Genomic DNA, 25,206 nt, shown 5'->3' on the forward strand with positions numbered 1-25,206 from the left:
AAATGAACAGCTTATTTCAGATCATCTTAATTTGTCAAATCTATTGTACTGGCTATGGAGACAAAATTATGAAACCTTTGTCAATGTCCAAATAGTTCCAGACCTTATTTTAAGTCACATTCACAAGTCTGCCAATAAGAAAGTAATGGTGGTTTAATATGATGCTGGAATAATCAGTAAACTAGAGTTCAAAACTGTAACGTTTACGTAAATCTTTCACAAACTTGAGTACTCACCTTACCAAGTTGTTGACTTCATGCTCACAAACATGACAGATTTCACAAAAACTGACATTTTAGCTGTAATTCCAGCCAATTCCAAACCAGTTATCCCTGCTGTGGTTCAGTTAATTAATTTTCCATCTGGAATGTAGTGCTGTATTCAGCATGTCTCATACATACCCAGTATCACATCACACATTCAACAAGTAATGCTGTTTTATTTGTAGTAATTCTAACTAATCCCAATATCTAATTTTCACCCAAATTCCACACCTTTATTTGTAGTTTAGAAAAATTCCAAGTTCTGCAGTCCTGTTGGCATTCCAATAAATCAGCTTTGACTATAGTTACAACAGCTTTCCACACCAACTCTGTCTTATCTGTTCTACTAACAAATTTCCACAAATTTCTAAAATGTTACCTGAATGTAAACCACTCCTAAATGATAAATATTGAACACTGGCTTTCACCACAAGCCTGCTAGTACTCCTGCAGTTCCAACTTCATTTCCCTTAGAACCCACATTTTTATTCTAGTTATGGTTCCAGCAAAATTCCACATTCCAGTTTTTGCTAGTAGTTCCATAAAATTCCCATGACAAATATACCATCTTTTCTGAAATTCCACCATTTTCACTCAGTAACTTTTTCAACACTGCCAGCTTTGGGCCTCCTTCAGCTGTTATGGCTTTCAGCTTTAAGATATAGTCATGGATTGTTTTCCTCGTGTATGCCTCTTTAACAGTTCCATCATCTTTCTGTAGAACCCCCATCTTTTGTCAAAATCCCTCAGCCCGTTGAAGGGCTGAAGGGTAAGGACGTGGTTTTGTACTGCGAGATGTGTGGTACAGCCCCATACCAAATCACCTGGTTTAAAGACAGGAAACCTTTGATGGAGAGCAGGAAGTATAAGATGGTGAGGGAGGGCAGCTCAGCCACTCTACATGTCATTGGGATAGAACCCTCAGACGCCGGCGAATATGAGTGCAAAGTGTCAAACAGTGTAGGAAGTGATACCTGCCAGACATCAGTTAAACTCAGAGGTCAGTAGAAAGTGTCAAATGAAAATCAAAAATATTAGATTTTCAAATGACTGTCACTTTGCTGACTTTCCCTTTTGCGCTGTTTTTCTCCTCTCTTCAGAGCCACCATCATTTGTGAAGAGACTGTCAAACATGACAGTGATACTGGGAGGGGAGGTGACCCTTGTGGCCACTGTTAAAGGCTCTGAACCCATTACTGTGTCCTGGGTTCAAGACAAGGATCACATTCTCAGGGACAGTGACAACAGGAAAATCACCTATGAGAACAACCAGGTCGCACTTAAAGTCTTTAAGGCTGATGCAGCTACAGCAGGCAAATATACCTGCCAACTCAGAAACGATGCTGGGAGTGTGGAGTGTTTCGCTAACTTGACTGTTCTAGGTTTGTAATCATATAATTCTCTCTTTCTCTTTCAGTTTCTCTTTTGTTTTTCCATCTGCAAACTGCATGCATGATTAAAAATGTTCCGCTCCTTCTCTATTGATTCCAGAACCTGCTAAAATAGTGGACAAGCCCGAAGCTCTGAGTGTGACAGCAGGTGATATAGCTGCCCTTGAGGTCAAAGTGTGTGGAACCCCAGAGCTCATACCTAAGTGGTTCAAAGATGGTGTTGAGCTGGCTTCTGGGAGGAAATACAAAATCTCATTTTCGAGGATGATTTCCAGCCTGAACGTGCTGTCTGCGGAGAAAATTGACTCTGGAGAATATACATTTGAGGTTATGAATGAAGTCGGGAAGGACCTGAGTAAAATTAATCTCACTGTTTTAGGTATGTAACTTCTACCTGCCTTGAGCTAGAATACGTTGATCAGTGTGTTCATACATATTACTGGCAAGCTAAAAGGATGTATCAGATTGGATGCCAAAGTGGTTTTTCATTTTTATTGATATCTACTGTGAGAAATATGATTATATGATGTCCAAAATGTTGTTATATGGCTTCTTCTCTCTACACGCAAGTAGCCATGCAAGAGCTACGGATGAATTTAGTGTATTAATCTACCCAGGTACTTGGTGATACACTTTTTTTTTGTCTTTTCCAAAAGAGAAGCACTGAGGATTCTTTCTAAATACACTGACACTTGTACTTGTCCTGACACACTAATAACGGCTTGTTTCCCTCCTAAACAGATAAGATCATTCCTCCAACATTCTCACGGAAACTGAAGGATTGCAACACTGTTGTTGGAAAAGCTGGAGAGATGGAGTGCAAAGTGTCTGGCTCCCCTCCTTTTATCATTTCATGGTACCATAATGAGGAGGAGATAGAGAGTGGACCAAATTATGAGATTTCATTCAGTGACAACAACTGTGCACTAAGGGTGCCCACACTGAAGCTGACTGACACTGGAGTATACAAATGTAAAGCTGTCAACAAGGCCGGTGTGACTGAAACCACGGCCTCCTTGGTTGTCAGAGGTCAGTATCCCAGACAGAGAAGTTCTTTATGTTGCTGTTACTGCTGTCACTTCAATACTTCAGCACTGGTTTCTCTGAGCTGCCTCCATCTAATTCAAGTGAGCACATAAAAGGGACACTGAAAAACAGTCCCATAACACGTAACACAACAGCTGTGATAACTGTGATATTTGCTCCTAGTTGCATTAATTTATTTGGAATGTCAAGGGGAGATGCAATCAGAACTGGAGCATAATTGTCAAAGGTGGATTGCTCACATTGCACAGTGTCACAGCGTTGGCTCCATCCTGTAGCTCCTTGACTTGAATTTGATGTACACATGTCAATCCATAAAGAAACTGCACAAGAACATATATGTGTCTTTGCTCAGCAGAGCAAATCTAAAAGCTGATAATAAATCCACAGTGTTCTGTGATCTTTGTCTTTACACTCACAACAGACTGATCATAAAATAATTTAATAAAAAAAAAATAGTGAGCAAATTTTTAATGTTTATAAACATTATTACGGTCCCCCTAAAAAGTCTAGTGGATTCGGGGGAAGTAACAAAAAGTTACCGGGTTGACAAAAGGAGTCATGAGCAAAATTGGTAAAATAAAAGATTTTTATTAAGATTATAACAAAAAGAGACAGACACACAGCTATCACTTTCAAATAAAGGAAAAACAAAACACAGGAGTCATTCAGCAAACGTGAACAACCTAATGTGAGAGGTCTCATTCACTAAAACAAAACATCCTCCTCTCCACTGAGCAGGAGTAAGCAGTTGCAGCAACACACACAGTTCACAAGTTGTGACACAAAGGCAGTCTCTGGCAATGCCTGGTCTGGATCGCTCCTCTCTCTGGCCTTAAGTACCCCAGCGTGATTGCTGAGTTGGGTCAGCTGTTCCAAAAGGGGTGGCAAGCAAGTCACACCCAGTGGGTCAGGAAGCCACAGCAGGCCAAGCTAGGGCCGTAACATTTATATTTATGCAGAATGCATCTGGCATATACTTGGATATAAACTGTATTAATGAGGGAATGTTAGCTGTTTCATGTTTTACGGGTGGGTTTTGCATCAAAATTCACAATAATTCAGCTCTATTCTATTCTGTGCCAGTTGTCTATGCCAATCTATGCCAAGTCACAACAGTTGCCTCAACATGCTTATATTGGAAGACAAAGACCCTACAATATTAAAAACTAACCCCAACAATCACATGACCCACGATGAGCATGCACTTCCACTTAAACAGGAAGAATCTCCCGGCAGAACTAGGCTGAGGGAGGGGCAGCCATCGGCAGCGAGCGCTGGGGGGAGGGGAACAGAGGGAGACAGGACAAAAGCCTTTGCTCTTCAAATTATGAGTTAACTGACCTTTAGGTTTCAGTACACGCACCCCCCCCACCAGGTTAAAAAAAAAAAAAAGCAAAAAAATGAATGAATAAATTCAATGTCCAGTGTCAGAGACACACTGACTTGCGCTGGTATCTCACAGCAAGAGGCTCCAGGGTTTAAATTCACCTGCCGGCTGGGCCTTTCTGTGTGGGGTTTGGGGAGTTTTCTGCACCTGTGTGGGTTCCTGTGTGGTGCTTGTTAGATTAATGAGTGATTGTAAATCACTTGTCTTGTCTTGTCTATGTAATGGGCCCCACCTGTGATAGCATTCTTAAGAAAGGGGATGATAGATGAAAGCTCATAACAGAAAAGTGACAAAAAATTTTCTGAGGTCTTATAGCTTATAGCTTTTTTATTGCAGTGATATCATTTAGCTCTGTCTGTTCAGGGAATGCTGGCTCTGTGGAGGTTTGGGTAGCTTTATTGGAGCTTCAGTTTAGCTTAGTCTGTAGATCTACAGTCAGATGACTCGACTTCTGATTGAAACACCTCTTGCCCTACAATACTATATTCTGTGCTTATTTCTGTTTATACCCAGAACCTCCAACTTTTGTGGTGCCACCACAGCCAGTGGAAGCCATGCCGGGCTCTAACGTGACTTTCTCAGCCATAGTGAAGGGCAGCACCCCTCTCAGACTGAAGTGGTTCAGAGGAACAAAGGAGATCGTAGCAGGGCATGGCTGCAATTTCTCCCTGAACAATAACGAAGTTCTTCTGGAGCTGTACAACGTGAACAGATCTCATGCTGGAGAGTACACCTGTCAGATCATTAATGACGCAGGACAAGAAAGCTACCCAGTGAATCTCACTATCAAAGGTTGGTCAGAAAGGCAATCTTATTTCTCTAAAAATATTTTCTAAACCTTTTTCCTCTTTGGGGAAAGTGGACAAAGATAACCCAAGTAAATACAAAATACAGTTTTTAAATGATCATTTAATTTATTAAGGAAAGAACAAACTCAAGACTTTCCTTATTTAGTTTGTTTTTTTAAGGTGTTTGCATCTGTTTATTAATTTATTTGGTTTTACTGTTCATTTATTTACTGATATATTTTATTCTTCTTTTAGTACACCTATGGTTTTTATTCTTTCACCTTAGTTCCTTTTATAATTACAATTTACTTATTTATTTATTTGTATTAGTTTTATTTATTAGTTTTATTTATTTATTTTATCTCCAGTGTTTCCATTTGTGTTTTGGGTAGGATTCATTTTCCTGCTACAGCACAGATTATATGAGTGGGCCTGGGCAGATGACCAAATGTCTAGGTGGGGGTGCAGGGACAGACATGTGATGGGAGGGTATAGTGATGGGGGTGCATGTGTATGTGTGTGTGTTTTTTTTATTGTGTGAAAGGTGCTATACAGTATAAATAAAGTTTGGTCGATGGACTGAAAAGCGATCCAAACCTACAGCCCTATGTGGAAAAAGCCCAATAACAACTAGCGCCAGCTTTGGCAGCAAGAACTGCAGCCACGAGTTTGTGATAACTGGCAGTGAGTCTTTGCCATCGCTGTGAAGAACTGACCCACTCGACTTTCTTAAGGTTATGCCAAAGCACTGCACTGTCGTTTAAGACTGGGCTTTGACTAGGCCACTCTGAAACCTTCGTTTAGATTTTTTTCTGAGGTGAACTCGCTGCTGTGTTTCGGGTCATTGTCCTGCTCCATAAACTGGGTGCACTTGAGCTTCAAAATTTTCTTGTAGAGAGCTGAATTCATGGTTCCATCAATCACAGCAAATCGTTCAGGTCCTGAAGCAACAAAGCAGCCCCAGACCATCACACAACCGCAGTCATGTTTGACTATGATGCTCTTTTTAAGAAAGACTGTATTAATTTTTATGCGTGATGTAACAGGACTCAAACCTTCCAAAACATTCAGCTTTTGCTTCACTGGTCCTCAGAATGTTTTCCCAAAATATTGGGGCTCATCAGGATGTCTTTTGGTAAATGTAGGATGCGCCTTCGTGTTCTTTTTGGTAGGCAGTGGTTTTTGCTTGGAACTCTCCCTTGGGTGCCATCTTTGTCTCTTTCTTATTTTTGAACTGTGAACTCTGACCTTAACTGAGGCAAATGAGGCCTACAGTTCTTTAGCTGGTGTTCTGGGTTCTTTTGTGACCTCCTGGATGAGTCATTGATGAGCTCTTAGAGCACATTTTAGTAGCCTGGCGACCCCTGAGAAGGTTCACCGCTGCTTTCTGTTTGTCGATCATGGCGCTCACCGTGGTTTGCTGAACTCCAAAAGCCTTAGCAATGGTCACCCTTGCCAGACTGATGTCAATGAGTTTGCGTCTCAGCTCTTTCTTTAGATTGTGGCCCGATGATTTTTGAGATCTTTTAACCTTCTTCGCTTTGTTAGACAGGTTTTCTTGATTCAACAGGTTTGGCAGTAATCAGGCTCATGAAATTGAACTCAACTTTCCAAAAAATGTGGTTAATCACGATTAATTAATGGTTAAATAAGAGGGGTGCAATTACTTTTTAACACAGGGCCAGGTAGGCTTGTATAACTTTTTCCCTTAATAGATCAAATTATTTAAAAACTGCATTTTGAATTTACTCAGGTTATCTTTGTCTAATATTAAAAGTTGTTTGATAATCTGAAACGTGTAAGTGTGACGTATAGTCATAAAAATAAGAAATCAGGAAGGGGGCAAATACTTTTTTTCCAATACCAAATGTCTTCTCACAGTAAAAAAAAAAAAATCTACAGCATTAATTAGTTAAATGTAACAGACTTCAGGTTTGTCTCGTCTTTGATTCCCCTCTGATGCGATCATTTTAATGTGATTTCTGGTTGTGTCTTTCAGAACCAGCAGCTTTCTCAAAGAAGCTGAGGGACATGTCAGTTGAGAAGGGCAAACCATTAACTCTGGAGTGTACGTACACGGGTACTCCCATGATCACTGTGAACTGGTACAAAGATGGCCAGCAGATCTTTGCTTCATACAAATACAACATCATCACAACGGAGAGCTCCTGTATCCTGGAGTGTCTCAGCACTGATGACAAGGAGGCCGCAGGAAAGTACTGCTGCCAAGTGAGCAATGATGCCGGGAAGGACGTGTGTGAGGCGCTGGTTTCCATTCTCGGTTAGTACAAGATCACTCAGTGATTCTGTTTGTGTTCATTCTTTAGAGATGATGTATGTAGACAGTTTCATATTCAATACTAACCCATAGTCCAATAAATCTGAATATTAAATAAAGCTGCAATAAAAGCATAAAAAAGCAAACCAGATTATTCCACTTAACACCAACATAAACTGAATAGTTACAAGATTTACAGCTTAAGACTGAGCCACTCTGCAGCACACAGCCACATATTAGTTAATAATTCATTAATCTCATGGCATTTGAAATTGAATTAAATATATCACTAAGTGAGAAAACGTCTAAGATACAACAAAGTTGTATCATGACAATCATAAACAGGAGAGGGAAATTCACTCAAATGACTGCTGTTCCCTGGTCAGGATGGGTAATGCAGCCATCATTATCAGAGTTGAGTTATAGGAGATCTATTAAATTTATTTCCAGCTCTACATTTTTATTTTGAGGCTTGTTTTGCATTATTTGCAGGCAAAAAAAAATCCACATTTATCTTATGATACCCATTTTATGCAGCCTTTCAGTTCATCATAAGAAACAAACTTTTTTTAGCTCTCCTTCCTTCTATTTGGCAAAATTAGGGAAATCTGCCTCGAGGCTGCCTAGTGGTTGTAATTTAAAGTGGGCCCATACAGATGTCTTTATGCTAATGTTTTCTGGTGTTTGCACACACAGAGCCACCATACTTCATTGAGCCATTGGAGCTCATGGAGGTGACAGCTGGAGATGCTGTGTGCCTGAAATGTCAGGTAGCGGGCACACCTGAGATCAAGGTGTCCTGGTTCAAAGCTGACGGCAAAATCAGGTCTAGCCCCACCTGTAAGTTGGAGTACTCAAAGGGCGTTGCCTGTTTGAAGCTTAGTAAAGCCACCAAGTCTGATATCGGACAGTACACTTGCAAGGCGGAGAACACAATTGGCTCTGCCACCTCCACCTGCAGACTCAACGTGCTAGGTAAAACATAGTTCTCCTGCTTTCCAGAGTACGGCATTTATACCTCATTCTTATTTGTAAAATCACTTATTGTTTTATATGATAATACCAGGTTATTCAGACAAATAAACTGTCATGTCTTTACCTTTTTCAGAGGCTAAAACACCACCATCCTTCCCAAAGAAGATCACCAGCCTACAGCAGACTGAGGGCCAGCCAGTGCGCTTTGAGTGCCGCATTGCCGGCTCATTGCCCATTGAGGTATCGTGGCTGAAAGATGGCGAACCTCTGAAGCATGGAGATGAGTTCTCCATGCTCTATGATGATAACACAGCTGTTCTGCAAATCAACAACAGTGAGATGAGGCATTCTGGGGAGTACACCTGCATGGCCACAAACAGTGTGGGCTCAACCTCCTGCAGAGCCAAGCTCACACTGCAAGGTCTGTTTAGCATGAGTGGATGTTTGATTCATGATGATGATCTAATCTACAGGATGTTTATGAAGCAAACAATGTGATGTTTTGAGGTTCTTGGTTCTGACGTTAGACTAAGAAAAATAAAGAATATTCTATTTAGTGTGAAATTGTGAAGCAGAATTTCTCAACCTGCTAAAGTTCCCCTGAGTGACTTCAAGTCACTGCTCTTCATTTTTCTGAACCTGGCCTTTTTTGGTCATGTCTCAATGAGCCCACTTTCTTTCACTGCTTATTCAGTTTTTTAATTAAAATTTAAAATAGAATATTTTGTGACTTTATATCTATTTTATCTGTCATCTTTGAGCAACGTTGGATCCCAGCCCTTTGTTGGAAAACTCTGCTCTTAGATTATGAGAAATCTACACACAGTTTTGTCAGATGGTGCAAAGCTGATTAAGGCCCAAACTGTGTAATCATGTCCATCTAAAGTTTGTCGTCTGATCTTTTCACTCTTTTGCCAACCTGCAGAACCCAGATACCCTCCAGTCTTTGACAGGAAGTTGTCACCACAGGAGGTGACAGTGGGTGACAGCATTGAGCTGGAATGTCACATGACTGGCTCCACCCCTATTAAAGTCACATGGTCCAAAGACCATAAGGATATCCGCTCTGGGGGGAATTATAAAATCAGTTGTGCGGATAACACACCTCACCTGACCATTCTGAAGGCCGATAAAGCCGACACAGGGAAATACTTCTGCCATGCTTCTAATGACATGGGGAAAGACTCCTGTTCCTCTGATATCACTGTCAAAGGTATTTGAACCTGGGTGTGTGTGCATGTGTGTGTGTGAGTGTGTGTCTGCTCCTCTTCTCCCATTCTTATATTCTTCTTTTGTTTTCAGAGCGTAAAAATCCTCCAGTGTTCACCAAAAAGCCCTCGGAGCACATCGAGGACATGGAGGGCAAGCTGGTAAAGATTGAGGGCCGAGTCTCTGGCTCGCATCCCCTGTCAGTCACCTGGTACAAAGATGACCTGGAGATACACAGCTCGGACAAGTATGACATCAGCTTTAAGAGTAACGTGGCAGTGCTGTGTATTAAGAACAGCCAAGTGAGTGACAGTGGAAGGTACTCGTGCCAGGCCTCTAATGAAGCTGGAAGAGCCTCCTGTGATATCAGTGTTGGCATCTCAGGTGAGGTTGGCTTTAAGTCAGAGCATGATTGATGCTCACAGCAATTAAATGATGATCTGTCTTCCCAAATTGATGAATCTGACTATTTTATGTTTTTCAAAGTCTCAGGTTTTCTTCTTTTCTTTGTTTTATAACATAAAAAGTGAAAATCTTTGATCATTTGGACTGTTGGTTAAGATAAGATAAGATAAGATAAAACTTTAATAATCCCACGACGGTGAAATTTGTGCATTACAGCAGCTCAATACAGAGAAAAAATGAAAAGGATGAGTAAGAACAAATAACTAAACTAAAAACTAAAATTCAATAGAATAAAATAAAATAGAATAAAATAGCAAAAAACTATACACATATACATAAGCACTATATACATAAATATATATATCAGTGTCAATAGCACTATATACATAAATATATATATATCAGTGTCAATAAACAGTTCTAATAAATATTATTTCTACTTTTAGTCACTTTAGAGGCAGCATTATATTTTTCCTCAGGATTTACTGTGAGTGCTTTTTTTCTTGACCACATGTTTATCTTGTAATTACAATTTACTTTATAGCTGTTCTAATTGAAACAAAGAGTCTCAGTCTTTGTTTAAAGGTCTTCAGGTATTCTTAGAAAGTCCATGAACCTGAACACTGACACCAGTCTTATCTCTCTTGCAGAGGCCAAGAAGCCCCCAGTGTTTGACGTACCCCTGAAACCAGTGACTGTGGATGAGGGTGACAAGCTGAATCTCAGGTGCCATGTCTGTGGGTCTTCTCCTCTGAAGATCCAGTGGATGAAGGACAGGAAGGAGTTGACATCAGCCGGCAACACTAGGATCAGCTTTTCTGATGGGACAGCATGTCTGGAGATCAGCGCAGTCTCCAGACACAATGCTGGCGATTACCTCTGCAAGGCTACCAATGTCATTGGCAGCGAATTCTGCAAAGCCAAAGTTACCGTCAAAGGTAAGAAAAAAAAGTGGAATTATTTCAGACTTGTAAACTTCCTTTTTTTCTTTGGTTATGACTTTCAGAAATGAAAAAGTAGCATTATGCAGCCATTTTAGGGAAACCATTATACTACAGAATGATGCTGCAAAGCCAGGCACAGAAATGAAAATGAAATGTGGAAGCCATTAACGTATCTGTTGGCTGCTCCCCACAGTGGATAGATGTATGTGATTTGGCAGATTTTTATGCCAGATGAAACAACCTTCCCAGAGATATGTTTCCTCCCACTCAAACAGGAAGCTTCCATTAGGCAAACATGTTAACCACTATACGAGCCACTGTAATGTAAAAGTCATTGTTCAGCTGAAGTAATAGTTAATACTCTAATCACCTGAGAACTCCAAGTCTTTGTGCAGAACTCAGTGAGGCTTTGTTGTTGTTTTTAATTTCTTAAAAGTTGAATATTTCTAGGAAACATTGTCGTTTCTGTTGTTTGTGAGCAACTGTCATTTATAACTTGTGTTGCAGAGAAACCTGGAGCAGCTCCGCCTCCTGTTGAAGCTCCAGCAGCTGCCCCCACCAAAAAACTGGACAATCTGTTCTTCATTGAAGAACCTAAAACTGCACATGTCACAGAGAGTGAGGCTCTCAACATTTGCACAATACAATCCGTGTTTAATAGTAAATATGTAAAAAGTCAGTGATGTTCTAACTCCTTTACCTGTTCTCACAGAGGGAACTGCCACCTTCATTGCCAAGGTGGGCGGTGACCCCATTCCCAGTGTGAAATGGATGAAGGGGAAGTGGAGACAGCTTACTCATGGTGGCCGCATTGCCATTGAACAGAAGGGCCAGGAGGCCAAGCTGGAGATCAGAGAGGTGACAAAATCTGATTCAGGTCAGTACCGGTGTGTTGCCTCCAACAAGCACGGAGAGATTGAGTGCAGCGCTGACATACATGTGGAAGAAACAAAGGGGGTGGCGATGCTGGACGGAGACCTTCGTGCCAAACTGAAGAAGTGAGTTTAGAATCTGGCAGCACAGAATCATGGAGTCACACCTAAATAATGTAATTTTATAGAATCTTTATCTTTGCAAATTTACAACACCTCCTTTGTCTTGCTCTAAGGACGCCATCAAAGCAAAAGAGTCCACAGGAGGAGAAAGACATTGACATTGTTGAGCTGTTGAGAAATGTGGACCCGAAAGAGTATGAGAAATACGCCCGAATGTATGGTATCACTGACTACCGAGGCCTGCTGCATGCAATTGAGCAGCTCAAGAAAGAGAGAGCTGAAGAAAGTGGAAGACAAGTAAGGGTCTTTGCAGTTAGCTGGTCTGATGATTTTGAACCTGTGGACATCCAGTGCTAAGTAATGCTGTTGTTGTTGTTGCTGACAGGAAGTAGACCGTGGAGACAGAGAGTCTGATGAGGACATGGCCAGACTGGTGGCTGACCTGCAGAAGAGGATGGAGCGGACTGAGGTCAGGACACACTCAAAGTCTGTTGGAAAATCTGAAATTATGCTTTTCATAATGCTTATAATTAATTAAAAAATTGATTTTGAGACGGTCAGATAGGCTACAGGCGAACACAACTTTTTCTTTGTGTAAGTTGCCAGAATAACAAAAAAATATGATGGACTTCGATTAAAAGTTGGGTGAATTTTCAGCCATTTACTAACTTTTCTGATGCTGAATCCCCACATCACAGCTACATTCACAATTAGTTTCAGTTGACAAACACGGTACAATAAATATTAAACTTTCTTGATTAAAGCTTTTAGTTGCTGGAGGAAAGAGCTGCTTATTTAATTGTGAACTGACTGGGTGTCTACAACCAGGGTTATACTAGCTTTGGATTTTACAATATAGTTTAGTTTTTATTTCGTTTTTTCTGTAATTTGGTTAGTTTTAATTAGTTTTCAGAGTGGTTTTGCTCATTGTTATTAGTTTTTAATTTTTGCTTAGTTGCTTAGTTTTAGTTTAGTTTTCATTAGTTTTAATATTTGTTTTTGGTTTTTTTTATACTTTGTCAGGTGCAAGATTTAAGGTGTAAGAGTATGGTGTAATAAGACCTCAAATTGTTACAGTCTTGCCCAGCACTAGATGCGGGTACAGCTTCAGTGCAGCAGATTAACATCAGCTCCATGTGGTTTATAACATCAGAACACAGTGAAACATTATAAACAACAACAAACTGAATTTGGAGCATTTAAAGGAATCTAAGCTCAAATACAGCTTTTCAAGATTGTGTGTTTGTATCTGTGTGTGTCACACAGTGGTGTGGACATCCCAGTCTCAAGTCACACATTTATCAGCACATCCTCCAGCTTGCAGCGTTCCTGTGTATTAACGAGCCAGCAGGTTTTTTTTGCTGAAAACGGTCCATTATGGTTGTCACCTTGTTGCATGCCGTGATGCTGGTTCTGTGTTGGAGAACCAGTTCCCTCCCGGCTCCTCCCTCTTTGTGCTCAGTTTGTTTATGGCTGCAAACATAATTAGATTTTTCTGTAGCCGCCTTGTCAGGTGGACTTTGAGGTTGGTGGATTTTTCCCCTTGAGAAGTGTTGCGCACATTTCGCCATCGTCCACATCTGCCTCGCTGTTAAACTCAAAGACATCCCATATGGAACTGCTGCTTTACCCAACTCTGCCATTATTTTTTGGACTGGTGCGGTGGGCAGACACACAGTGAGGTGCTGGATGACGCTCCCAGCTAAAACTGTTAAAGCAGAAAAAGTGATTTCATATCAGTTTACGAGGCTTTTAAATAAACTGACAAACATGAAAACGAAGGCATTTACCTATAATTTCAGTTCGTTTTAGTTAGTTTGTAAACCCACAATACAGTTTCAGTTATTTATCTTTTTTTTTCTTTTAATTATTGTTTTTATTTATTTCAGTTAACAAAAATGTTTTTTCTATTTAAGTTTTCGTTATTTCATTTGTTTTCGTTAACTATAATCAGAGGTGGCAAAAGTACTGACATTCTGTACTTAAGTAGAAGTACAAGTACTTGTGTTAAAAATACTTTGGTAAAAGTCAAAGTACAGGTTCAACTTCTCTACTTAAGTAAAAGTAAAAAAGTACAGGCTCTGAAGTGTACTCAAAGTAACAAAGTAAAAGTAGTTCTTTGGAGGATGTTTCTACCTGCTATTTTTCTGTAAAGCTAACTGAACCTCATTATATATTATTGTAATAATATAAAATAATACATGAGAATACAAATGTTATTCCAATCTAAATTTTAATCCTAATGAATGCACTCAGCTTGAGTCTGTTATTTAGGACACAAACTGTTAAAGTGAATTTAAACACAGCTCTGTTCTCTGTGTCCTCCATAGTAGAGGGTGACTGTGCCTCCACCTAAACACCAACATGAGGATACTCAGGGGTTACAGTGGGATTCAGAAGGTGGAGGAACCCTAAGATCAGCTGTAGTGGCTCTGCATGGAGAGAAGAACCACAGCTTTCTATTGTAGCTGCAGTAAATGATGTTGGTGTGCAGGCTGTGATCAGCTGACCTGCTGCTGCTGCTCTGAGGTTTACTGCTCTGTGTGGATGAACTCACAAAGATGTAACCCAGTATTTCACAGCTATCTGAGCTGATCTCCATCCCCTACACTGACAGCATACAGGCTGTAGAAATGTTGGATTCAGTGAATGAATCTCAGCATCAGCAGCTTTGATTCAAACTCATCTCTGCTGCACTGATGTAACCTGTAACTCTGACCATGAACACAGCCTCTGTGCACCAACACAGAGCTTTACTGTAAATACAGTACAACAAGCTGACCTGTTTATTACACACTAAACTGCAGTATTTTCATTCAATCTTTGAATTACACAAAGTCAGGATACTTCAGTTTGTTTTGCAGTCCTTACCTTTAAATCTAACCTCTCTTCTTCCTCTCCTGTCCTCTTTCTCCATCTCTGAGTGAACTTCTCTCTCTTTGCTCTCCCTGAAATACAGCAGCTCTTCTTTTAGCTAGCAGACACACTGTGTGACAAACTGCACACACTTTGTGTGTTTGCTGATATTTGTTGAGCATTTAGAAACGTTGTATTTACCTGCCACATGTTACTCCCTTTATTTTCGTTCCTCTTCAGTAGCGCTAGTTAAGCTGTTTATGTCCCGCAGCGCAACTTATGGACTCAGTCCGGCCCGCTGTGACCCCTGATTATAGCACTATAAATGAGACATTAATTATATGGGTTTGCGTATTTAATCCCTTTGTACCCGATACGCCGGTGATGGAGGATACGCCAGTACGATTGTCTCTTATGTGTTATTATTCCTCCGTTTAGGCTCAGATCGTTTGATGTTTGACGGCACAATGACCGGAAATGCAAACTTCTCTTTGACGTGTTAAAAAGTAACGAGTCTGTTTGAAAATGTAAGAAGTAGAAAGTACAGATACTTGTGTAAAAATGTAGGGAGTAAAAGTAAAAAGTACTCAGAAAAATAAATACTTAAGTATAGTAGAGATGCCTGAAAAATCTACTTAAGTACAGTAACGAAGTATTTGTATTTCGTTACTTCCCACCTCTGACTATAATAACCTTGTCTACAGCTCTCAAAGACATGATCCATGATAGTCAGGTTACTTGGTTTTGTTCCTTAGGAGGTAAAAAAAAATGGTGAAAACATAATTAAAGGATAATTGTGTTTTGATTAAACACATGAAGCAGAAGCTTTGTTATTAATAACACTGGTTCCTATTGAAAAAAAACCACATGATTTTGTTTATACAAAAAACTGATGATCACCTGCACCCAGTGGAAATACTGCATTTGTTGTACTATTGTTAGCAGGACATTGAACCAACGTGCTGTATTGAGTATTTGTGGCAGCAGGATGGTAAACTGCAATGTGGTGATTGTAATGAGGGACACAAATCTCACTGATTGAGTTTGTCAGGTAACAGTCATGGGATACTTATAGATTCAGAAATAAGTGCACTACATCTGTCTGGTTTTATTTTCTTAGGTCCCTAATCTTTTTCATGTGTTCTATATCTAAATATTATTTGAAAGAGCTGTTGAGTCATCAGAGACAATCTTTCTCTTACTGCAGTAGATGGCAATAGTTACAGTGTTTCTGTTTGTTTCTATTGCAGCCTGTCACTGTGGTGAAGGACATCTCTAATCAGGCAGTCTTCACTAATGAAGAGGCAGTGTTCGAGTGCGAGATCAAGATCAACTACCCAGAGATCACACTGTCCTGGTACAAGGGCACGCAGAAACTAGATACCAGTGACAAGTACAATATCAGCATCAGCGGTGACCGCCACCTGCTCAGGGTCCAGAAGTGCCAGTCATCTGACCAAGGCAACTACAGGGTAGTCTGTGGGCCCCACATATCCAGCGCCAAGCTCACTGTCATGGGTCAGTATTGACAACTTTACTGTATCTTTTACTTAAATGTGACATCATATCATTATAGATGAAAAATATCTATAATTTTATAGAGGGCAAGTGATATTTCCCCTAATTGTCCAATCATAACTTAGCAGCTTTAACTAGCCACATCAGGTAGTGTTCCTATAAAAGACGTGAAACGTCACAACAAGAAGCCCTCTGAGAGCACAAACCTCCACCAAAGCAGCTCACTCTCTGGGCAGTATGTAATTTAAGGGAGTGGTATTGTAGTTTGTGTACAGTACCAGTCAAAAGTGTGTCCAGACTTTTGACTGGTACTGTAGATTAATTTTATTGTCTTTGTTGTTTATAAACATGCTTTAAGAAGTTTGTATTGCAGTAACAATCAGAGGGTAGCATGGCAGATGTTTACTTTGATTACACAAACATGCAGGAGTAGCTAATGGATAATAGGTATTTGTAAATAACTGGACATGAATAACTTGAGCTTATTATATAATGTTGTACTACAGATAAAAGCCATTTTCTAAAAGTTTGACATTATTTGACCTTGAAGAAGAGGTCAGAGGTCCAAAGTAATTTGATATTTAGAATCCCATATATCATTCTCTAGATGCCTATATGTTTTAAATACAAATGGCAGTAAGAAACAGTTTTAAATAGTGCTATATAGCATTACTAGCACTTTGACCTTCAGATCAATTCATTGACCTTGAAGGAGAGGTCAGCCATGACATGACATGACAGAGGTCAAATGTGACATGATATTTTACACAGTACTTCTATAAGTTGAAATAAACATGTGACTTTTTAAGAATCATAGTTTGTAAGTTATAAGTTTTTTTGTGTCAACTTTCAACCAATAAATCATTAAGTTGACCTTGAAGACCTTAGTGGATGTAAGGTAAATTTAATGCATTGTTAATATGACTGCTCTTTATGCCCCTACAAAGTTTTATTAGTGTAGCCCGTCTACCATATATGTAAATAACGATGTAGATGGGGCCCTAGGTTCTTTTCTCTATCTACTGTAACTGTTAACAATTAAAGATTATTCAACACAAATTACCCCCAGAAACTAACATACACTCACACACAATAGGATTAGCAACAGAGAATGTACATTTACTACTACCACCTTGAAACCTTAAAGAGAATGAGCTTTACTATAAACACAATAAACACAACAGTATTTGAAATTAAAAGAGTCAATTTACTAATAGTTCAATGAAAATAAAAGAGAAATACAAAATTAAAGTGCCTTCTGTTATTCAACTTAAATTTCAAATCATCCTTATCCTTTAACACTATGCCGGCAAAACAATATAAAAGAAAATAAATGTTGCAGGCCTGAATCGTGGCTGGAGATCGTAGTGACCTAAAACTCAGTGGTCGTTTCACTCCACCTGGAGCAACAAAATAAAATGGTGGTACCTTTTTGAAAGACACGTGTCCCGCAGGAAGAAGCTAGCCAGCAGGCCTCATCTCCGGAGCAGAACAGAAGCTCTCAGGAATCACTGCAGAACAAGATGGACTTCACCTCCACTAGAGGAACCACGGGCGTCCCCGGGCCACTCTAATTGTTGCTTGGATGCTATCTCTTTTCCAGGCCCACAAAATGTCCAGACCGGGCAGCTGTCTTGAAGCTGGGTTAGCTACTAGCCGCTTACAGTCCGATCGCTCAGTCATTAGCTACTCACTTCACCAACGAGCAGCAAACTTCCACACAGCAAACTTCAGGTCGACTTTTGCTGTTCTCAGAATGGCCCACAGTCTCTGACTTATCTAACCGACAATCCAAAATGTCTGTAGCCATAAACTTTTGCCTCCGATCTCTGCGGGAATCCACTTCTCTGCGGTAGCTCCTCTCGTCTCCTCTCGTTCTCACTCCGCCATTCCACCTGTGTCTCCTTCACTTCCACTCGGAAAAAACAGTTCTTTCAAAGAAATACAGTTTTTAAAACCAAAAGAAATATACAATAATTAAAACAAATGGTTTTTAACATTCTTAATATTTCAGCCATGAACTTAACACAACAAAATATATTTTTAACTGTTTTTAACCAAATATCACAAATTTATTATGAACAGCTTATTTATTACAGTTTCCCATTTTTTAACCGGGCTACATTAGAATTCATTCAAAACTTTTCAAGCTACCATGTTTACAGACAGAATTACATGCACGTAGGCACGCAAACACTACCAAAAACATAACCGTGTTGGCAGAGGACATAAAAATAATTCTCTGTGGTCGTCCACTATGAAGTATCTGCTGGTGCCGGAGTTTAGGCTAACCTAAAATCTTTCCTGGATTGTGGGAAGTTTAGACTTCACTGCCTCCACAGATGTAATAGAGTTACAGAGTTACATACAGTAGTATTTTTCTTGTCACATTGAAAGTGAAACATATAGTTGATGGTTAGTCTGCTAATTTTCTTTTGCCAAACCCTTGGAGGAAAACTTCATTTTCATTTTTTTGTTTTGTCTTTCAGAAGTGGAGGTTGAGAAGCACCTACAGGACACATCGGGTAAGGAAGGCCAGTCTTGTACTCTGTCTTGTCAGTTGTCCATCCCTAATGTAGAAGCCCATTGGTTTAAGAATGGAAAGCAGTTAGAGATGAAGGGCAGGTACACATCTGAGGTGAAACACAAGGTTCAGAAGCTTCTGATCAGAAACCTGAAGCCTGAAGACCAGGGAAGATACACCTGCAGGTACCAGCAGCTGGAGTCTTCAGCAGACCTCTGGGTGGAAGGTTTGTACCTGGAAACCATCCTGCAACCTTCTAGATGTGTTTGAAGTACTTCCTAGTTACTAACCTCTTTTCATTTCCTTCATCAATCTCTTAATCTTGGCAATTTGAATATTGCCTTCTTTTTTCAATTTTTTTGGATTTGTCCTCCTCTCTCATAACATTTTTCATCATTATCTTCCAAAAACATTCACCATCACCTTATTTGTTGTCTTTTTATGTGCGTTTCACATCATAACTGTTACATAAATGTTCCTCTGACCAGCATTTCTAACCACCTGGATGATATGTTGATGAAAAATTACCATTCAGCTATTGTCATAGACTCCCAGTTGTGATACCAAACACTTTTACCCACACCCATCTTTATCTTTTTTTTAGCTGAACAAATTCATTTCACCAAACGCATCCACAACATTGAAGTCAACGAGCGGCAGTCAGCCACCTTTGAGTGTGAGGTGTCCTTCGACAATGCTATCGTTTCGTGGTATAAAGACACCTGGGAACTGAAAGAGAGCCCCAAGTACAACTTCAGAAGTGAGGGCCGAAGACATTTCATGGTCATTCGAAATGTGACCATTGAAGACGAAGGTGTGTAGCGTGCCATCAAGTTCCAAAGGCTCATCACACAGTCCTGTAGATTTTTTCCTCATTGTTTTTTTGAGTCTTGAGTATTAAACATCATTACTAATTCCATGTAGGCGTGTACTCGGTGATTGTAAGGTTGGAACCCAGAGGAGAGGCTAAGAGCACAGCTGAGCTTTATTTGTCTGGCAAAGGTACAGTTCCTAGTCAGGCAGCACCTTTTATGCTTCTGTTCAGCTTCTGTCTCTTTAAGTGTTTAACACTTTGTTAATTCTTCCACTTTTTTACAGAAATTGAATTAGCAATGGTCCCCATCGGTAAGTGTTTTTATTTTCAAGACCCTCAATGACTTCAGTCATTTAGGAACATCTTTGGAAAAACATCTTTGCTGTCACTCTTTGCTACAGTCAAATATGGACACAGTCAACCACTCTCTCCATCAATTCTAGGTTTTTATGAATTCACTTATTAAAAAATCATCTGGGCCTCACCAGGTTCTAAAATGACCTCAGATGAACAGTAACACATGGCATATTACATTGTTTCCTTATTTATAAAAAATAATTCAGAAGCAGTCCAATAAAAATAAGTTCACCCATGATTTCAGCTTGTAGGACCACTTTTAGCAGCATTAACTTGAAGTAATCGTTTTCTGCATAGATTTCACACTTTTATTTCTGGACTGAGGGTAGGAGTGTTAACACTCCGTGCTGGGGCTGGGTAGGATACTTGAAGATGGAGACAGCTATCCTGTGGACTCTGCAATAGTAGATGCTCTGCAGAAAGGGCAGTGGAGTCCTAATGATATTTTCAGCAGTCTTCACCACTAAATTCAGGCATTTGTGGTCCATAGCAATTGCATTGCCATACAGCTGGTTAAGATGCTCTCAAGCATGCAGCTGTAGAAGTTGCTGGAGATCTTGGGCATCATATCAAACTTCCTCAGCCTCATCAGGAAGTACAGCCACTGTTGAGCCCTCTCAACCAGTTGTGTGTCCAAGTGAGATCTTCACTCATGTACTGTAGTCATCCAGGTACTTGAAGCAGCTCACACAACACTGGGGTCTCTTCTCCTTCCTCATGTCCACTATCATCTCCTACATCTTTTCCGTATTGAGGGTGAGGTTGTTGTTCTCACACAGCACCAAACTGGCAACCTCCCTCCTATAGACCATGTCACCAGTTATGCAGCCTATTTATGAATTTACTGAGGCCATGGAACAAGATTTTTGGTCTGCCTTGAAGTGATTCTGATAAACCATGAGGTGACTCAATAGGGCAGAGTGGTGCTTTACTAACACTGTGTAAAAGTGGGGATGTGGTGCTACTGATGTCATCTGAAGATGTAGTCACATGGTGGAAGGAATACTTCAGTTACATGGCTTACTTGAGGTTCCCATCAATCCCATTGATGCCTTTTGTATAGGAAGCAGCGTGTGCAGATGAGGTGAACATCTTCAATTCAGTTCAACTCAATTTTATTTATATAGTAAATGGACTAGTTCTTATACAGCGCTTTTCTACTCTGAGCACTCAAAGCACTTATACAACATGTTTGCATTCACACAAGCACTTCCATATGTAACTAAGCTATGTACTTATTATCCAATATTCACACTCATTCACACTTGAACGCTTGCGTCTGAGAGCAACTTGGGGTTCAGTATCTTGCCCAAGGATACTTTGGCATGTAGCCCAGAGCAGCAGGGAATCAATTCAATTCAATTCAATTTTATGTATATAGCGCCAAATCACAACAAACAGTTGCCTCAAGGTGATTTGTATTGTGGGTAAAGACCCTACAATAATACAGAGAAAACCCAACAGTCAGAACGACCCCCTATGAGCAGCACTTGGTGACAGTGGGAAGGAAAAACTCCCTTTAACAGGAAGAAACCTCCAGCAGAACCAGGCTCAGGGAGGGGGGGTCATCTGCTGCGACCGGTCAAACCACCAACCTTCCGATTAGTAGGTGACCTGCTCTACCAACCGAGCCACAGCCACCTCTATAGTGCCAAATCACAACAGTCACCTCAAGGCGCTTCATACTTCTCATCATTAAGAGTGAGGTTAGGTAACACACACCTGAAAGCTCCACACCAGCAAACTGCTGAAACCTCTACTTTTATTTTTTCACATACTGCTTCTGCATTTTGGCTCAGTTAAATAAGAACATGATGTAATATGTCGTTGTTGCTTTGAGGTTGTATTTACCTCAATTTAAGACCTTCTAAGGATCAGATGCATTTTTATTATGTCCTGATATGTGAAATCTTAAAATTGAAAGATGGTGTACTTCCTTTTCACATATATACATATGCACTTTATACACTGTATATATATATATATATATTGTACATATTGTGGCAGGCGTGTCAGTGCTACCTAACATTTTATAAAAGTGCAGCTAACATATCTTGGATATAGACACTGCCAGCTTGTATTTGTAACATTTGCAGCAGTCTGGTGACCAGGTGGTGGAAACATCACCTGATAGCAGTGCAGCAAGGAACATACAGTTGGGAAGCTGTCATTAATGCTCACCTTATGGTATAGAGCTGAAGGGTCAGATATGGCATTACTAATTCCCTTTCAAATGAGGTATCCTGTACAGTAGCCTGGGTTACTACAGTGTTATGATAGCTGGTTGTACTTAGCTGATGTAATAGGTGAACTGCAGCTATCTAGATATTTTTTTTTATCTTCTAACTCTGGCAAATGATACCAAGCAAGAGGATTTTCCAAAATGTCCTACACTTAGTACTTACAGAGTTGTTTGGTATTTCTGAAATCGTTTTCTACATGCTAAACCAAAAGAAAACTTTTGGTACCATATTCTGTAGATATGCCAGACTCCTCTGTTCAGAGGCCCGAAGTGCCTACATCGGTTGCAATTCAAGGTAAGGCACTACGAACAGTGTTTCTGATATAAGAAATTTAATTGTAGCTTAATTAATAAAGTTTTGTGGCCCAAATCTATACCCAAATCTTACACTGTAATGGAGCAAACTCTTTTTTGTCTTTTAAAGAATCTGTTGAATTCTATCATTATGAAGAGGAAATTGAACATATAGGTATTTAATCTTTGTTTTTATGCTTCTACATCTGCTTACACCCTCTATACCAACAAACATGAACTAACAACAGTTTTAAGTCTAAACATAAATTAAACTTGCAGTGAATGAACATAATTAATGAAATGTTTTACTGTTGTCACTGACAGACTAATCCATGTCTCATAAAAAAAAAAAACAGTTGATGAATAACTGAAGCAAAACAACGCTTTTATTTTTAAAATAATCAGCTGAACATTCATGTGACTATGAAGAAGAGGTGGAGATGGAGATGGAGCAGAGAGGTGTAACATGCAGTAATGCTTCAAACACACCCAGTTTTCATCACCATCAAACCATCTGAGCAGAGCAGGAAGTACCAGTGACTATTAATATTGAAGGTTTTCAGCCAAAGTCTCATTTTAATTCCTTTTATGTTTTACATCACAGCAAGAAGCAATTAGCACATAAGAATTAAGAAAATTGAACTGAAGATGAAAAACATGTGACTTTGTTGTAATTAATGCTTTTTGGAATTGTAAATGTTTCTGCATGCAAATTTACCCACTTCTGACTCTTTCATTCATCATCTTTTTGTCTGACTTGTCTTTGTTTTGCCAGCGTTGTTTTTTATTGCCAACGATAGACATTTTTGTGCTGTGGATTTGTATCTATATAGTTCTTGTTTCTTTCTTTGTGTCCAGTGTTGCAGGATGTATTCTTTTTTCACTCCATAACTTCCATCCACTCTTCCATCTTGATGCCACACTCACTAACTTTTTCCTGTGTTGCCGTTTCACAAAATCTGTCAGTCTGGGTTATTAAACATAACTTTATGATGACATTTAGGTACAAAGGCTAGTTTGTGGCTGTCAACAAAAATCTGGTTGAAATCTGGTTGAAATCTGCTGAATAAAACAGGTCTGGTATTGATTTATAGTGTAGCTTATATACACTTTAATTTTTACATTTAATAAACAAATGTAATAAGCTCACACAAATCACTGGGGATAACATAATAAGGAAGTTGGTAAGATTTAGTTTTTACGTGACAAACTGTAGATTTCAGTTTGATCAGTTATTGACAACAGCAACAGTGAAACTGCCCATTCTCACAGAATGAGTATTGGCTGTGCTAATCCACAAAACAGATCACTAGGATGGGGTGGTTTTCTAATTCATGGGGCTTTTCCTCTGGAGGCTGACCAACTTTTTCTTTCTGTTTACTTTTGTTTTTATTGGCAGTATATTTCTATTATTTTACACTGTTTGGTTGGTTTAAGATGCAGCCTTGTAAAAGTACTACATTTTGCACTGTAGTATTTACACTTTATGCTTTGGGGCTAGGCTTAGTGAGAAATGGTACATTATTAGGTAAGAGTTCCATCTACTTCAGCTGCACAACAACAAACATGCCCACTGGAGAAGTCAGGCAAAAAATAATAGCCTTCTGATGACCTGCGCTATCTCCTGAGCCACAGCCATCCCCTACAGAGGGCATGTGTTATTGTTTGTAGGCCTCTGATTGGCCAGTATTTCTATACGAGGGTCATATCACCACCTGATTTTTTTTTTTTTTTTTGGCATGGTCTTCATAGAGCATCATTTTACCTTTTACCTGTGCATGTGTGGGCTCAACCAGCCAAACAGTTCTCTTTTCAATAATGATTTTTTTCTTGAGTAACATTATTTATATATTTATACATAAATAATGGTAATATTTATATTATGTGCCATAAAAATAAACAATTTCAAGAAATTCTTAACTTGAGATTTGTGTTAATGTAGGTGTACTGAAATATTTGTCTGCCTTATTATATTAAGACCAGCCATTTCAGCAGAACGTTCAGTGTCTGCTTTCACCAGCAGATGTCACAGTTTCACTATACTTGTGAATCAGGGTTTTGATTGACAGTCATAACAGCACAATAACCACAGATCCTTTGATGTCTTTTTTTGGTGATTATGTGTCTTTAGATTGTGTTTAGGCCATTCTATATGATATTAAAATCAAAAAGTTTGTGAATAATCTGAAGGATGTCTAAGAAGGCACCTTAAATGTGAAATTATGTTACCAAGCACAAATTGTTTGCCTCACATTTGTTAACTTCTGTCACTTTTGTGGTTGTCACACCTTTCAGTTGAGTCTAAGAGCTGGACAGAAGAGACAATAGTACAGCAGGTGTCTACGACCAAAGGTATCATATCACAATAGCACAGGAAGGACATTGGTTATCTGATGATAACTACGTGGGTTTGAGCCACTGTTAACCATGGCTGTCTTGACATTTGTCTTTTTTTCTGAAATTTGTGTTTTTTCTTGTATTATTGATTTGTGTTTGCATGCCTCTTTTTTTCTATTCATTGTCTTCACTTTGCTTAATAACAGCTTTGATTCTTTAACTACATTTTAACATCTGATTATCTGTTTTTGGTTTTTCCTGACCTTCTAAACCTTTTAATTTCTTATCACAAATCCACTGTTGTGCATTGTTATAATTTTGCTTACTATCAGACTATTTTGTACAGTTTAAGTTTGAGCTCTCTTTTCCTGTCTAAAAACACACCACACATGACCGAACGAGTTATACTGCACTGACTTATTTCCAAACACTAGATAAGTTAAACTCATCTAGAAACTCAGTCCTTGAACAAAAAACAAACAACAGCGAGTTAAACAAAAGTATTCAATGGAGTGTTTCACCTGAGCAAAAATAACTTTGTTTTTTACAGTGAAACCAAAAGAAAATATAGACTTAAGGAAG

General features: G+C 39.4%; 1 protein-coding gene across 1 annotated transcript in view; it reads left to right on the plus strand.

Annotated features, from left to right (window-relative positions):
* The window catches only part of ttn.2 (titin, tandem duplicate 2), a 266,459-nt gene that overhangs the window by 75,403 nt on the left and 165,850 nt on the right, over positions 1–25,206 (plus strand). Inside the window, exons 58-79 of the mRNA XM_030724391.1 lie at positions 985–1,263; positions 1,364–1,645; positions 1,755–2,033; positions 2,396–2,683; positions 4,602–4,880; positions 6,876–7,157; positions 7,851–8,129; positions 8,263–8,550; positions 9,055–9,342; positions 9,432–9,722; positions 10,394–10,681; positions 11,195–11,305; positions 11,400–11,685; positions 11,796–11,979; positions 12,068–12,151; positions 15,789–16,056; positions 18,546–18,806; positions 19,185–19,394; positions 19,505–19,582; positions 19,679–19,705; positions 22,232–22,288; positions 22,418–22,462. Coding sequence (XP_030580251.1) covers positions 985–1,263; positions 1,364–1,645; positions 1,755–2,033; positions 2,396–2,683; positions 4,602–4,880; positions 6,876–7,157; positions 7,851–8,129; positions 8,263–8,550; positions 9,055–9,342; positions 9,432–9,722; positions 10,394–10,681; positions 11,195–11,305; positions 11,400–11,685; positions 11,796–11,979; positions 12,068–12,151; positions 15,789–16,056; positions 18,546–18,806; positions 19,185–19,394; positions 19,505–19,582; positions 19,679–19,705; positions 22,232–22,288; positions 22,418–22,462 — 4,734 coding nt within the window. The remainder of the gene's footprint in view (positions 1–984; positions 1,264–1,363; positions 1,646–1,754; positions 2,034–2,395; positions 2,684–4,601; positions 4,881–6,875; positions 7,158–7,850; positions 8,130–8,262; positions 8,551–9,054; positions 9,343–9,431; positions 9,723–10,393; positions 10,682–11,194; positions 11,306–11,399; positions 11,686–11,795; positions 11,980–12,067; positions 12,152–15,788; positions 16,057–18,545; positions 18,807–19,184; positions 19,395–19,504; positions 19,583–19,678; positions 19,706–22,231; positions 22,289–22,417; positions 22,463–25,206) is intronic.

The sequence above is a fragment of the Archocentrus centrarchus genome, unplaced genomic scaffold (assembly GCF_007364275.1).
Source record: "Archocentrus centrarchus isolate MPI-CPG fArcCen1 unplaced genomic scaffold, fArcCen1 scaffold_36_ctg1, whole genome shotgun sequence".
NCBI classification, from domain to species: domain Eukaryota; kingdom Metazoa; phylum Chordata; class Actinopteri; order Cichliformes; family Cichlidae; genus Archocentrus; species Archocentrus centrarchus.